Raw genomic sequence first — 15,871 nt, 5'->3', positions numbered from 1 at the left:
ATGCCGTTCGGTCTAACCAATGCACCCGCAGTGACCTTCCAACACATGGCAAATGATATATTCAGAGACCTCTTGGATATCTGTTTGATCATCTATCTGGATGATCTATTGATTTATTTGAAGACCCAAGGAAGAGCATGATTCTCATGTACTATTAGTACTAAAATGACTCCGCGAGAATGGTCTTTATGCCAAGCTAGAAAAATGTAGATTTGACTGCAAGCAAGTGGAATTTCTAGGCTACGTCATCTCCTCAAAGGGCATCTCCATGGATCCAGCTAAAGTCCAAATTGTGCTAGCATGGCAAATTCCACGGCCGGTACGAGATATACAATGTTTTCTAGGTTTTGCTAACTTCTACCGCAAGTTTATACAGGATTACTTGAATATTATTTTACCTCTCACACAACTTACGAAGAAGGGACAAGCATTTCTTTGGTCCAATGAAGCGGACATGGCTTTTCGGCATCTTAAGAAAGCCTTTACATCAGCTCCTATTCTAGCTCATGTGGATACAAAGAAACCATTCATCATGGAGGCCGACGCATCGGATTTCGCCCTCGGTAGCATCCTTTCTCAACAAGGAGATAAAGAAGAGTTACATCCTGTAGCTTTCCATTCGCGCAAATTCGATGTCGCGGAAATCAACTACGAAATACATGACAAGGAGTTACTAGCCATCATGGATTCCTTTGTGCAATGGCGGCATTTCTTAGAGGGCTCTCCACATCAGGTCATCGTCTTTAGTGATCACAAAAACCTTGCTTATTTCCAGAACGCTCGGGTGCTAAATCGACGGCAAGCTCGGTGGGCTCAATTTCTCACACGTTTCGACTTCAAAATCACATATAGACCGGGGAAGCAACAAGGAAAAGTAGACGCGCTATTACGACGTTCATATCTTGCACCTCTTCCTGGTGATCCAGCGTTTGATAATCAAAATTAAGTAATCTTGGGACCAACATGATTGCACACAACGCGGATTTTTCACACCCCAATGGATTCTCAGATTACCGATGCCATACGTGCGAATTGGAAGACAGTTTTGCTCAAGACATTCTGGCGCACATTGATACCTCTCGGGCATCCTGTTCCCAATCTCAACAACCAGGTATGGACTACCGACAATTCGAATATCATGATGGTTTGTTATTCTTTAAAAACCTTGTATATGTCCCCGATTGCTCCTGTCACCTTCAAATCGTCCAAAATTGCCACGACACCCATACGGCGGGACATTTTGGTAGTACTAAGACGTTGGATCTCGTTCAACGATCTTTTTGGTGGCCCCATATGCGACGTTTCGTCAACGACTACGTTCGGACTTGTGATGCTTGCTGCCAAGCAAAGATGCCCCGACACCATCCATATGGCTTGTTGGAACCCTTACCGATTCCAAGTAAGCCGTGACAGTCTATTTGTCTTGATTTTATCACATATCTACCGGTCTCGAAGGGGTTCGATGCTATCTTAACCGTCGTCGATTGATAAACCAAGATGGCACATTTTGTGTCGTGTACTAAGACTATCACTAGCGAGGAAACCGACGTCCTTGTCATGCGTGAGGTATTTCGGCCTCATGACCTCCCAGACAGTATCATCAGTGACCGAGGACCTCAATTCGTCTCCAAATTTTGGCAGCATCTCTTCAAGATGCTCAAGGTCTCTTGCAACCTCTCCTCCGGCTACCATCCCCAGACCGATGGGCAGGCGGAACGAACAAACCAAACGTTGGAACAATATCTCCGGTGTTTTCTGAGTTATCAACAGGACGATTGGGCCGAGATTCTCCACTTTGCAGAGTTTGCATATAATAATGTTGTTCACTCCTCGACTCGGGTCTCCCCATTTTATGCTTACACCGGTTCTCATCCTCCTTGGTCGGTGATCGACACCCCGGAGCTACATGCCAATCCTCGTGCCGAGTATCATTTGGAGAGGCTACGCAAGATCCAAATGGATCTCTCTACTCATCTTCGTCATGCTCAACACACACAGAAGACTTATGTGGATCATCATCGACTTCCCTCCTCTTTTGCCATCGGAGATCGCGTATGGCTCTTATGTCGTCACATCAAGACTACTCGACCGTGCGACAAGTTGGATTATCGACGACTCGGTCCTTTCTGTATTACTAGTAAGGTTAATGATGTCACGTTCCACCTTGATCTCCCTCCGCATCTTCAGATAGATCCGATTTTCCATAGCTCTCTTCTTGAACCTTATAAAGCAAACACTATTCCCGATCGTGTTACACCACCGCCGCCCCCGCTTGAGTTGGAAGCCGGCCCGGAGTATGAAGTTGTTGTCGTCCTTGATTCCAAACTAGTTTGCAACAAACTTTATTATTTGATCGATTGGCTCGGCTATAGTCCAAGCGAACGTACTTGGGAACCCATTGAGCATGTCGCCAATGCTCAGGATCTTCTTGCTGAGTTCCACCGAAAGTATCCAGACAAACCCAATTCGCAATCAGCGCCGACTCGTTCCACTCGTCGTCTTAAGGGAGAGATAGTGTCATGATATGGCAAGACTCGAACCCATGACCTTATGTTATACGGGTCGAGCTCTTGACCATTATACCATCTATTGTAATACGTAGGATATTATTTTCATTTAAGTTTTATTATAGGAAATTAATGTATATTCCAGATTTCTCTAGAACATTCTAGAAGCTTCAGGATTACTCCTGAGAACACTATAAAAGAAGGCACTAGGCATTATGTTGAACCAAATTGGTTCAACACCAGTCTTAAGCCTCATAGCCATCTTGTACTTACTCTTCCTATAATATATCATCTGTTATCATCATCTCTTTATCGTCCTCACTATCTCTCTCTCTCTCTCTCTCTCTCTCTCTCTCTCTCTCTCTCTCTCTCTCTCTCTCTTCTCTTCTCTTTCCTCCCTCTCGAGAGTCTTACGCAGTCCCGCCCTCTTAGTACTAATAGTACTTCCCTTCTCTAGTACTAATTCTCTCTCTGTTTTAGTACTATTCTTGACACCCACACACTATCATGAAATTCAACAATTAGAGTTTCTCGATCTTGTTTCTTCCTCTTTGGAAACTTCCGTAGATTTCCTTCTTTGAGGAAGAACTTGTAGGCCTTCTTCCTAATTCGGTAGAAGTGTTCCTTTGACCATGATTCATCCTTTGTAAGAGAGCTCAAGTACTTGCCAATTTCGATGAATTCACCCTCATAATCTTCTACTCTAAACACTACTAGCACTCGAGCACAAGAAACCATACAGAAGTTTAGGCCAACATCCTCTTCGTCGAAGCGCAAATCTTCTTCACCCTCATACCTTGCCCTTGACAACATATCGGCCACCACATTATGCTTCCCGTTTATATGTCGAATCTCGGGGTTGAGAGACTTGATATAGGCAATCCATCTCAACATTGCAATATCCGGTGTAGCACAACCAGATATCATCCCGACAATAGGTAGACAATCGGTTTCAATTATGACCTCTATTTCGAGAAGGTGTAGTCACAATCAGTTTTAACCACAGATACTATCCCCCATAGCTCTCTGTTTACGTGGGCATACTTTCTTTGTCTTTCAGTCAACACCTGTGCACCGAATCGGATTGCATACCGATTTTTTCTTTGTCTTCTTGGTTTATCACCCATCCAATTACAGTTGGGCTCGTATCCACTGTCACATATATTGGGGTACCTTCGGTGTAGTCGACTTTGCACAATGCTGGAGCTTCCAATAATAGTTTCTTTAACTTTTGAACCGCATAGGTATGCTCATCTTCCCATTCGAACTTCTTCCTTTAGTAGTCCATACAATGGTTCATCGACATGGGCATAGTGTGGAATCCATATGTAATAGAATGCACATGCTCTTAAGAATCTTCGCACCTCTGTTTGAGACACATATTCCTCTTTCATATCTTGAATAGCGTTCACCTTGGATGGAGATGGCTTCCGGCCATAAGATCCACATAAGTGTCCTACCACCAATATTTCTGGTTGAGCGAATGCAGACTTCTCTCCCGAAAATGTGAGATTTTAATCCTCAAGCTTTTGCAACACCTTCTCGTTATCCTTTATATGATCGATGACGAATCTTCAGCAACCATCTTCATCTTTCGATTCATCTTTCTCTTCCCCCAACCATCCTTTGATCAGAATGTCATCTAAGAAGGGCATTGTGATATCAGGGATACAATCCTTCAACACTTTGTTCATGCCATTCACCATGTGGGCTACAGAGTTTGTCGCACCTTGGGGTAAAGTGCACATCCTTACCAACCCGATCAGCGTCCTCATTGTTGTTATGTCTCTACTATTGACCGCCAATTGAAACTGGTCATAGCCTGAATAGAGATCACCAATGGAATAGATTGATCTTCCAGCGAAGGCCTCGGAAAATTCATCTACGCTTGGACCAATTCTGGCATTTCGGATCGTCACCTTGTTGACGGGTTGGAGATCTTGAATAAAATGTAAGGACCCGTTCTTCTTCGGCACCATAAACCATCTATTGGAGTAGGGAGCATTGGACGGCTCAAGAATTCCCATCCTAACCTTTTCCTTTAGAAGCTCAATCAACTTCGGAATGTGAGCTCTTGGAACCGGTTATCGGCTTCAGGTTCCAAGGTACATGAGGCACCATAAATATCACCGTCGGCTCTATAATCTTCAAGTCAGCACATCTGATCTCTTGTGGAGAGAAGGCGAAGGCTTTTCCATGTCTCTCAAGCATCATCCTAAACCTTTCTTCTTCTTTGGGGAGAAGGAGCCATTCTTCCAGGATCAGAGTTTCCCTCTCGATTCATCAGTGAAGAAATGACCTATCGATTTCGGGTTTCTCAGACTCGGATCCTTGCTAACTTCCTTCATCCATTGCCAACTATCCTCCGGTAACGGTGTCGTGAAGATTTCAAGCCACAAGGGGAAACATAGCCAAATGCGTGTGAGCGTGGGTGTGCACAAGTGCACCCCCTTTTGTACTAACATGTGTAAATACTAAGTAGTGATAGGGTTTTGGTGATTACTAGGAAGTTAGACTTTAATAGGTGCTTTAATATCACGCGGGTGGAGGAGAATAAAAGGGGGGATAATGGGAGAAGATCAAGAAGAGAATCTAGAGGGACAACAAAAGGTCATTAAAACCTGATGTAACCGTCCCTTATGCTGTAAAAGGGGCGGCCCCAGACTGTTTTAGGATCGATGTTTTAGGGGGGAGAAAACTCAGTCGTTCAGGGTACCGAAGCTCTCTCGATCTCTCTATCTCTCTCTGATTATGACCGACGAATGAACCCTGGAAGGTGCATCCTATGCTCTCATCAGACACCCGTGTGCTCCCGACCAGAGGGTCATCACTTTGCGTGTGTTTAGTGTAGAGCTCAAAGCTCTATTCCCGACTCAAACTAGTTGTACTCCCTGCGCATCACGCGCACGTTCTAACTAATATTGTTATTCTATTCTGTTGTCCTGTGTTGCAATTCCATCATATTGCGTTGTAACGGTGACCTACGACCGTCTCACTCCTGTCCCTCTCTATTCTGTCTACAGTTTATGTGTACACAACGCAAGGGATATTCCTCCTCTTTGCTTGATTCCTTGGTTCAAGACCCTCGTGGTCCTGCCCCATTTCTACACATCCGCATGTAATTCCACGACATCATTGGTGAACCCGACATGAAAAGGGGTGGCAAAGGAATCCGAAGATGAGAGGAAACGAACTCTCCGAAGCAATGGCGATGGCGGTAGACCGCCTAGTTAGCGCTCGCGGGGGCACGAGTGCCCTTAACAGGGCCATAGAAGCAACGGTCGACAAGATAAGCCGGTTTAATGGGAAAGACGCCACGAGTTACGTGGAGGCCTACGGGGCTGAGATCCATATGAAGAATATTCCGGAAGATAGACGATTGACCAGGTTTCCTCGGGTCGTAACGCCAAGCATCCATGCAGAAGTGCTTGAGGTACAAGCGGACTACCGCAATTGGGTGAACTTCGAGGGACGTATCCTCGAACGATATAGGTTCAAGGACTCGCTCTAGCTGTCAAAGAAAGATTTCATGGATTGGGTTGACAACCCTAGCAAAGGTCGGAACGCATCTGCGCTCCTTCAGGAGTTCAAGTCGCGGTTCATGCGACTCTCCACACTAGTCCAGACCGTGCTTGACATGAGCAAGGTTTTGTTGTTTGTTAAGTCGTTCGACTTGCTTGACCGCGATAATGTGGGTCTCCTCTTGGAGACGAACGAAGGGCTCACAGTTGACTGGGTTGTGGTCAAAGGAGTATGCGGTCGGATCGACAAACGGCGAGACTAGAAAGAGGAGGGGTCGTCGACAGTCGGTTCGACCCTAAAGACAAGGGTCAAGTTGGCACCAACCCGAATAGAAGAAATGAGAAAGTGGCTCGAGTCGGGCCAGGCCCCGACCAACGTAATCACGGGACCATCCAGGGGCGCAACTCTAGAGGAGCTAATGAAGATGATGCGCGATCTCCAGATCGCTCGGGCCCAAAGGGGCAATAGAGGCCAACCGTGCGACCGGAGGCCGTTGGTTAACCAAAGGTGCTTATGGTGTGATCTCGTCGATCACGCCCAGAGAGACTATGTCGACTTCTGCGAAGCACTGAAAAACGACGTGTTGTACCTTTGGAATGGCAGGGTGCACACGAGTGACCCGCGCAGAATGCTCGAAGTGACCACCAGACGAGGTAGCATGAAGAGGTTGATGGAGGAGGTTGCAGCATGGCACATCGAGGCTATCCACTACTCGGCCTCGACTAGCATCCACGTGGGTGGAAAGGCCACTAGCCCTGATGGAAACCCCGGATTTTGGCCGGTGGTACTGGCGACCTTCTCCGAAAGGAAGTTGAAAAGGGGGGAAGCAAACCGCGTAGAAAGACGCGTATGCGATGTCATTGGATGAAGCGACCCAGTTGAGGAGAAAACCAGCTTTGTAGAAGCTACCTGCCAGAACTCCGAGGTCCTGGTCCAAAAAGACCGGAGGAGCGAGCCCTTCGGGGAGGTATGATACCCGGAGCGAACCTAAGGAGAACGATGTTGCTCCGGCTAGATCTCAAGAAAGAGAAAAGGGCAGGGTTCTGAGTTTCCGGTTAAGCTCGGAAATCGAGAAAACAACAGACCTACGAAAGGTCCTAGAAGAGTGAATCCTCGATAGTCGCGTAGAACTCACATTGAGAGAAGTGCTAGGCATAGCAAGAAGAGAGTTCCACGATGGCATCGTGGATCTCGTAACAAGGAAGTGGATCGCGACAAAGGCAAAACTAGAGAAGCCGATCGAGTAAGGGCAGCGTTGTTCGACGAGGTGGCCGCAGAGGACGAGCTTGCGGAAAGCCACTACACAAGGCCACATTGGGCCAGAGCAACGACAGAAACCCTGGTTCGGATCGGGGATGTGAAGGAGCCAGTGGTGGCGTTGATTGACCATGGGTCGGAAATTAACCTAATGTCCATTGACTTCTTCAAAAAGGGCAAATGACCAATCAACACCAAGCACGGGTGGAAGATACGCGCGGCTACGCGGGCCACGGAGGAGCTACACGGGGCTTGCCTGAATGTACAAGTAAGGGTCGGTGACATTGACATAGACCAACACTTTTTCGTGCAAGAGAAATCCTCTCATCCGGTCATCCTCAGCGAGCCATATATCACAGCCGCACGAATGGAAACCAAAGTGTTGCACAATGGTTCGGCCTATGCAAGGGTGAAGAGTCAAGACGCTCGTCACTCCATTTAGTTACTGACAATACAACAAAACCATGAGCGCAATAGAGACACTCTCGACAAGGACAGCTAAGAGGATTTTTAAAAAGGGCTATCAAGGCGTGGGGCCGCGATAGTCTGGACGACCGGAACAAACCCCACACCTGTAGTATAGGTAGGAAAATTTTGTTCTTTGACAACGGAGGTTGTACCATAACTGGCATTAGTGGTCGGAACAAGAAACGAGTCGAAGGGAGCTTGAAGGAGTGTGGAGCCTTGGGCCCCCACGAGGAGATTGGCGACGTCGTGGAGGTAGTCTCATTCGATGACACCCTTGGGGAGATCGAGAGGGTAGTCGAAAGGGGTCTAAGTGAAGACCGGATCATACCGATTAATTCAGTCGAGATGTACGAAGTCATCATGAACTTCCAGAGGGAAATCGGGGCGCATTAGACCGCCCACGTGGACAAAAAGTACAAGTCTGTGGACCAGAAGGTGAAGCCAGTCGCGGCTCCCTTCCCGGAGTGCAGCTGGGAACGAATAAAGGGGGTCACTACCGACCCAAGCTTGCGAGATCCAGTCGGCATAGGACACCGATTCACTAACAAGATGCTACGAGAGCTGAAGAACGGTGGGGTTGGTTTCCTACTACCGGAGAAAGAGGACCGGTTCATGGGGATGCTCGAGAAGCATGGAAAAGCCTTCGCATTCTCGCCGGGAGAGATCAAGTGCGTCGACCCAACCATTGTCGAACCAATGGTAATCTTCATGGTACCGCACGTGCCATGGAGTCTCAATCCGATTCAGGTACCTAGAGCTCACCTCCCGAAGTTGATGGAGCTTCTTAAGCAAAAAATGGAGTTGGGCATCCTCAAGCCGTCGAGTGCCCCTTACTCAAATAGGTGGTTTACAGTACAAAAGAAGAACGGCTTACTGCGCTTCATTCAAGACTTGCAACCGGTCAATAAAGTGACCATTCACAATACGGGAGTCGGGCTGTCAATCAACGAATTCGTGGAGGCCTTTGCCAGAAGGTTCATATACTCGGTCGGAGAATTATACTCGGGGTACAACCAATTCCAATTAGCCGTCAAAAGCAAAGACATAACGACGATGCGAACTCCTCTTGGCCTAGTTCGGATGTGTACCCTACCGCAAGGAGGGACCAATTTGGTGGCGCACATGGTGAATGTGATGAACAAAGTATTGAGGGACTGCACCCAGGACATCACCATGCCATTCCTAGACAACATTCCTATCAAGGGGTGACCGGAGGACACAAAGGATGAGTCGATTAGAGCAAACAGATGTCGAAGGTTTGTCACGGACCACATCTCCGACTGCGAGAAGATACTTCAGAAGCTTGAGGGTGCTCGGCTTACCTTCTCCGGGCGAACTCGGCCTTTGGGCAACTGGAGATCTTTGTGGTCGGCCACCTGTGCGGGCCATCTGGCCGAAAAACGTCCCTAGCAAAGGTAGAGGCCATCCCGGCCATGAAAGAATAGTGTGGATCCGTCACGGACGTCCAGCGGTTCTTGGGAGCATACGCCTTCTACCATATATGGATTCTGCACTATGCACATATCACCAAGCCACTCTACGGCTTGCTAAAGAAAGGCAGGAAATACGAATGGGGCGAAGAACACAGAGAGGCGGTCCAGAGACTAAAGGAAATGTTGACGGCTGCACCGGCTCTACGGAAAGTCGTATACAAACCAGACACTCTGGTTTACATCACAGTGGACACCAGCCCGACCAAAATCGGATGGGTCGTAAATTAGGAAGACGAGAACGGCGCACGTTTTCCCATCTGGTTCGACGCAAAAGTGTTGAGCGAGTGACAACGAGGATAAGCCCAGGTCAAGCGCAAACTATGGGGTATCGTTTCGGCGGTTAAGGTCGACAAGGACTACTTAATCGAGACAGAAGTGATTATAGAGACGGACTGCCTGCCAATTCTCGGTATGGTTTCCGGATGCGCAACCCAAGATCTGGTGATGCTCAGATGGATTGCATACATCAAGTCCCTGAACCCGAAAATACGACATATTTCTGGAATGGACAACACCATGGCCGACATGCTTTCAAGAGCAAGCACGGCATGGTGTCGGAAAATGAAGAAGTCGGCCTAGACTTCTTCAAATCAGCCCGGATGAAGGTAAACATGCAAAGCACTCCGCCCCTAAACGAGGTCGATGAGAACGACTACGACGGGGAGTGGCTTCTAATCGGACAATTCCTAAGCACGATGATGGCGATCACGTGATGGAGAAGGGAGGAAGCGAATCGACTCCGGAAGAAGGCGTACAAATTCTTCCTACGAAGCGGGAAAATCTGGCGACATCCAAAGAAGTGGAACGATGCACCATTGAAGACCAAACAATGCTGATGACAGAGTTCCACGAGAGCCCTTGGTCCAAACATCGGGGTACATGGGCCACGCTCGAGAAGCTAAAGGAGAAGTATTGGTGGCCGGGAATGTACAAGGATGTGCACCACTTCGTGTCGACGTGCGAAAGCTGCCAAATGCACTCGGTGGTTCAACACCCGACCTACCCGCCAACCATACACTTCAATTGGATGGTCTTCAATTGGATGGTCGACTTGGTGACGATGCCGATGGGAGTAGGACAAATGTGGTACCTAGTGCTAGCGAGCGAAGATCTGATGAACCGGGTGGAAGGTTGGCCGTATGCAAGTTTTGTTGAGAGACAAGCTCAACATTCGTGCGTAATACGATGCGTAACCCAGTGCGTAGACTGGGTGCGTAAATCGGTATGCATAACATGGCCATATCGGTGCGTAAACCGGAAGGCCATTAGTATGATATTCCTCGTAAGGAATAATTTTGGGAGTTACTGTAGTAGGCTCATTTATGAGTGGTCAAGTACTGGTGTCAGCTATCATGAATCCGTGAACATTATGTGACTTCATTTGGGCTTGAACCCAAGACCTTGTAATACATAATCAAGAACCTAACCATTAAGATAACATATGATTATATGAAATAATAAAAGCTACTTCTTGTAATAGACTGATATTGTAAATGTTCTAGAACATCCTAGAACATCTTAGAATATTCTAGGTCTAGAACGTTCTAGAACATTATAGAAATCACTAGGTTATTCTATAGGAACTTATAAATATGGACATACAATTCTTCTCAAAACCAATTCGAATCAACACCAATCTTAAGCTCTCATCTTGTATCCATTCTTATTCTACTTTAATACATTCATTCTTCTCTTATCATTTCATTCCTCCCCTTGTGATCTCTTTATATCTTTCTTCTATCACTTTACCTTCTCTCTTGGTTCTGACAATTTGATTTGAATTTCTTCTTCTTGTCTAGCCTCTTCCACAAACACTAGTAAGTACCCATGGCTGCTGGCAACCCACAAGAATACTTCTCCCTTGTTGCATCTCAAAAGCAAGTTTGCATCACTAGAGTTGGAGAATCAACGATTGCTTGAAGACCTACATAAGGTTTCAGTAGAGAAGCAACAAATACATGACGAGTTTACACGAAGGGTTCAACAACTAGAGTCAACAATAGTAGCTTTACAACAACTAAAAGTTGAAAGTTAAGGAGTTCTTAAGGAGCGGAAAATCAGCCTCCCAGCTAAATTCGATGGGTCAAGAGCACATTTTCGGGGTTTTATAAATCAAGTGCGGTTGGTAATTCAGATGCATCCCACACGTTATCCGATGGATTCATCTCGAGTCAGGTTAGTGGGCACTTTATTGACTGGCTCGGCATTGTCATGGTTTGCTCCATTGCTAGAAGCAAATTCGCCTCTACTCAACAACTTTGAAGAATTTATCAAAGAGTTTAAGGCTTGCTTCAGAGACACAGATAGTGTAAGAACGGCAATCAACAAGATTCGCACATTGCGACAAGGGGATCAACCAACATCAACGTATGCAGTCAATTTTCGTCTCATTGCAAGTGATATTCCTTGGGACGAACAAGCTCTAATGGAGCAGTTTCGTTTGGGCCTCCGTGGAGATGTAAAAGATTTACTTCTTACCTTCCCTAAGGATCCAAAATCCCTTACATAAGCTATTAGCCGAGCAATACGGTGTGATAATCGGCTTTTTGAGCGTCGGTCCGAGCGACAACAACAACAAACAAGATCAAGATTTACGCCAACTTATGCATCAATGATCGCTCAATCTCCAAGGAAACAATATAGGCCCATCCCAACTCCATGGCAAGCATGTAACCCAACACCAAGGGATAGCCCGACACCGATGGAGATTGATATGACCCGGCGACGAGGACCTTTATCAGATGAAGAGAAACAACGTCATCGAACAAATCGACTATGCTTATATTGTGGAGGTCCTTTATCAGATGAAGAGAAACAACGTCATCGAACAAATCGACTATGCTTATATTGTGGAGGTCCAGGACATATTGCCATTCATTGTCCACACAGACCGAGACGTTAGGTACATCACATTAACTATGATAATAGAAATGAGTCTAGCATTGTTGAAATTGTGCCAACTAGTGTTTCTAGTAATTCAACTCTATCCAATAGGTTTGAGGTCCTAAGCCAATTAGAAGAGGAGTCAAACGAATAAGTCCGTCCAAAATCGGAGCCGTTTGGTTGGACAGTCCTAGATCTGTACAACCTAGTGTGGGTTCCATCTCTTCCAAGCATGTTAGTAGAGTTTTCTCAAGCCAAGTACAAGTTAGGACACTGTCACGGACACACCAAGTACGGACTAAGACGGAGCACCGATGATGAGGCTACGATGGAGCGATGACGGAATGATACAAGAGCATAAAGATAGAGATGAAGATTAAGGAGAGAAGATGGGCGAAACGAGAATACTAGATTGATATGTCCATGACTGGCGTTGTTCACCTTGAATTCCTTCAAGGTGAACTCAACTATTTATACTAAGTGGCATGCATACCTGTTGCACGCATGTGATACAATAGAGCATGTAGGCAATAGGTACGCATGCATGTGCCAAGTGTAAATAATACAAGGGAGAAATTATGCACATGATGCTAGCTAAAACCTACAATGAGGAAGTATATACATGATTATATGCTAGATGTGTGGTTAACACATAACACTCGATTATAACATGGTCATGTCAAGAGTTCGAATCTTGACAGACACCAAGTTGTCAACTTCATGTCCCAGCTCTCTTAGATACCGGAGCCAATTCTTGTTTCATGGATAGAGATTTTGCACAAAAACATCAAATAGCCTTGCATAAACTTCCTTGCCCAATTTCTGTAGTAGTGATTGATGGATGTCGCATAGCTTCTGGAAAGATATTCAAGGAGTCTGAGCCGATACACATACTCTTAGGTGATTTAGGATGTTTGGTCTCCTTTAACATAATCCGTAGCCCAAGAATTGATTGGAGACGATGAGAAATTAGGTGCCCTTCAAAAAGAAACATAGTAGTCAGGGGTCGAACCCAGGATCCTCCCCTTGAAAAACATAGTGTTACCAGTTCACCCTCTACCAAACATGTTGTTCCTCTTCATCAAATTTCAACCATCACCCTAGAACAATTATGCCAAGAAGGAGCAAAAGAAGATTTATTCTTATTTGCCATATCAACTGCACCTTCTAGTGACACTCAAGGGACGTCAGAGGTCTACATTCCTAAAAAGTACCAAGAATATGTTGATGTCTTCGACAAAGTCAAAGCTAGTGTACTTCCAAAGTATCGGCCATACGATTGTCCCATTGATCTACAACCAGGAAAAGAGCCACTATGGGGTTCGATCTACAATCTATCACCAACGGAGCTTGGGGTTCTTCGAGCATACATTGACGAGAATCTTGCAAGTGGATTTATTCGACATTCAAAGTCTCCAGCTGGTGCTCCTATCTTTTTTGTGAAGAAAAAGGACGGCTCACTTCGTTTGGTCGCGGATTATCGGGGATTAAATAAATTGACAATAAGAAATAGGTATGCTCTACCTTTAATTTCCGGTCATTTAGAGTGCATTGGTGGGGCAAAGCATTTTACCAAGATTGATCTAAGGGGTGCATATAATCTTGTCCATATTCAACCGGGAGACGAGTGGAAGACTGCATTTCGCACTCGATATGGCCATTTTGAGTATACAGTTATGCCTTTTGGGCTCACAAATGCTCCTGCCATGTTTCAACATATGGCAAATGACATTTTCCAAGATTTTTTAGATATCTTTCTTATCATCTATTTAGATGATCTATTGATTTTCTCTAGAACACAAGCGGAGCATGATATACATGTCCGGAAGGTACTCCAAGGCTTAAGAGAGTATGGTCTTTATGCCAAACTAGAGAAGTGCAGTTTTGATGCAAAGAAGTTGAGTTCTTGCGTTATACCATTTCATCCAAAGGTATCTTCATGGATCAAGTGAAAGTTCAAACAGTATTGGAATGGCATACTCCAAGTTCCGTTCGTGATGTCCAGTGTTTCCTTGGATTTGCCAACTTCTACCGCAAATTCATATGGAATTATTCGAAGATTGTATTGTCACTTACTCAACTCACCAAGAAAAATCAAGCATTTGTTTGGACTCCTGAAGCAGACAAAGCCTTTACTCAGTTGAAAGAGGCATTCACATCAGCTCTTGTCTTAGCTCATGTTGATCCAGAAAAGCCATTTATCATCCTATCACAACCAGGTGAAGATGGGCACTTACATCCAATCGCGTTTCACTCAAGAAAGTTTAATGTTGCAGAGATCAACTATGAGGTGCATGACAAAGAGTTACTAGTTGTGGTCGACTCTTTTGCGCAATGGCGACATTTCCTAGAAGGTTCGCCTCATCAAATCATCATTTATAGTGACCACAAAAATCTTACATATTTTCAGACAGCTCAAGTGCTAAATATGAGACAAGCTCGGTGGGCACAATTTTTAACTCGTTTTGATTTCAAGATAATTTTCCGCCCAAGGAACCAACAAGGGCAAGCAGATGCTCTATCTCGACGCTCATATTTGGCACTTCTCCCTAGAGATCCAGCTTTCGACAATCAAAAGCAAGTTCTCCTTGGTCCAACAAAGCTACAAGCAACCACGGTTTGTGCCACGCCATTGGATTCAAGTCTTCTTGATACTATTCGACAACAACTTAACTCTGATGATTTTGCGAAGGATGTCCTCACCCACCTTGATCCAAATCATGAATTTTGCTCCACATTGCCAGGGACATCTCGACGCTATAAGGAGTTCAAGTGGCAAGATAACTTACTTTTCTACAAGAATCTACTTTATGTCCCTGATGGATCACCAAGCCTTCGAGTGTTGGAGCACTGTCATGATACCCATATGGCCGGACACTTTGGTATTGCCAAGACCATGGAGCTAGTGAAGTGATCATTTTGGTGGCCTCATTTACAACAATTCGTTGAAGATTATGTTCGCACATGTGACACATGTTGTCGAGCTAAAATGCCTAAGCATCATCCTTATGGGTTGTTACAACCATTGCCGACTCTGAGCAAGCCATGGTAGTCAATTATTATGGATTTCATTACAGATCTTCCACCTTCACAAGGTTTTGATGTTAATTTAACCGTAGTGGATCGGTTTACCAAGATGACACATTTTCTACCTTGCGTAAAAAGCATCAGTAGTCAAGAAACAGTAGATATCATTATGCGTGAAGTATTTCGCCATCATGATCTTCCAAACGACATAATTAGTGATCGTGGACCGCAATTTATCTCTCACTTTTGGAAGCACCTATGTGATGTGCTCCAAATCTCTTACAAACTCTCTTCAGTATATCATCCCGAAACTGATGGCTAAACAGAGCGCACAAATCAAACATTTGAGCAGTATCTTTGATGTTTCATCAGTTATCAACAAGATGATTGGAGTCATATATTGCATCTTGCAGAGTTTGCATACAATAACACCATACACTCTTCTACCAAGGTCATACCTTTCTATGCCTATACTGGCAACCATCCTCGATGGTGTGTCTTGGGCATTCCAGTGATCTCACCAAACCCTAGTGCAGAGCAACACCTCCACCGACTACAAAATCTTCAGTCTGAGTTGTCTTCATATCTTCAGAAAGCTCAAGCCCAACATAAGGCCCATGCAGATCGACATCGTCTTCCATCTCCATTCAAGGTTGGTGATCGGGTATGGTTGTTACGTCGTCACATAAAGACTACTCGACCGTATGATAAACT

General features: G+C 45.4%; 1 protein-coding gene across 1 annotated transcript; it reads left to right on the top strand.

Moving 5' to 3' along the window:
- The first annotated feature begins 14,069 nt into the window (after window positions 1–14,069).
- Window positions 14,070–15,044, top strand: LOC147860039 (uncharacterized). The gene is made up of 2 exons (XM_087324615.1): window positions 14,070–14,279; window positions 14,541–15,044. The coding sequence occupies exons 1-2, from the start codon at window positions 14,070–14,072 to the stop codon at window positions 15,042–15,044; spliced, it is 714 nt and encodes a 237-aa protein (XP_087180741.1).
- The last annotated feature ends 827 nt before the right edge of the window (window positions 15,045–15,871 follow it).

This window comes from Azolla caroliniana, unplaced genomic scaffold (assembly GCF_043228905.1).
Source record: "Azolla caroliniana isolate FFs.n. ecotype wild unplaced genomic scaffold, voAzoCaro1.0.p SCAF_9, whole genome shotgun sequence".
NCBI classification, from domain to species: domain Eukaryota; kingdom Viridiplantae; phylum Streptophyta; class Polypodiopsida; order Salviniales; family Salviniaceae; genus Azolla; species Azolla caroliniana.
The sequence above is the reverse complement of the archived record's forward strand: the minus strand, read 5'-3'. Positions and strand labels throughout refer to the sequence as shown.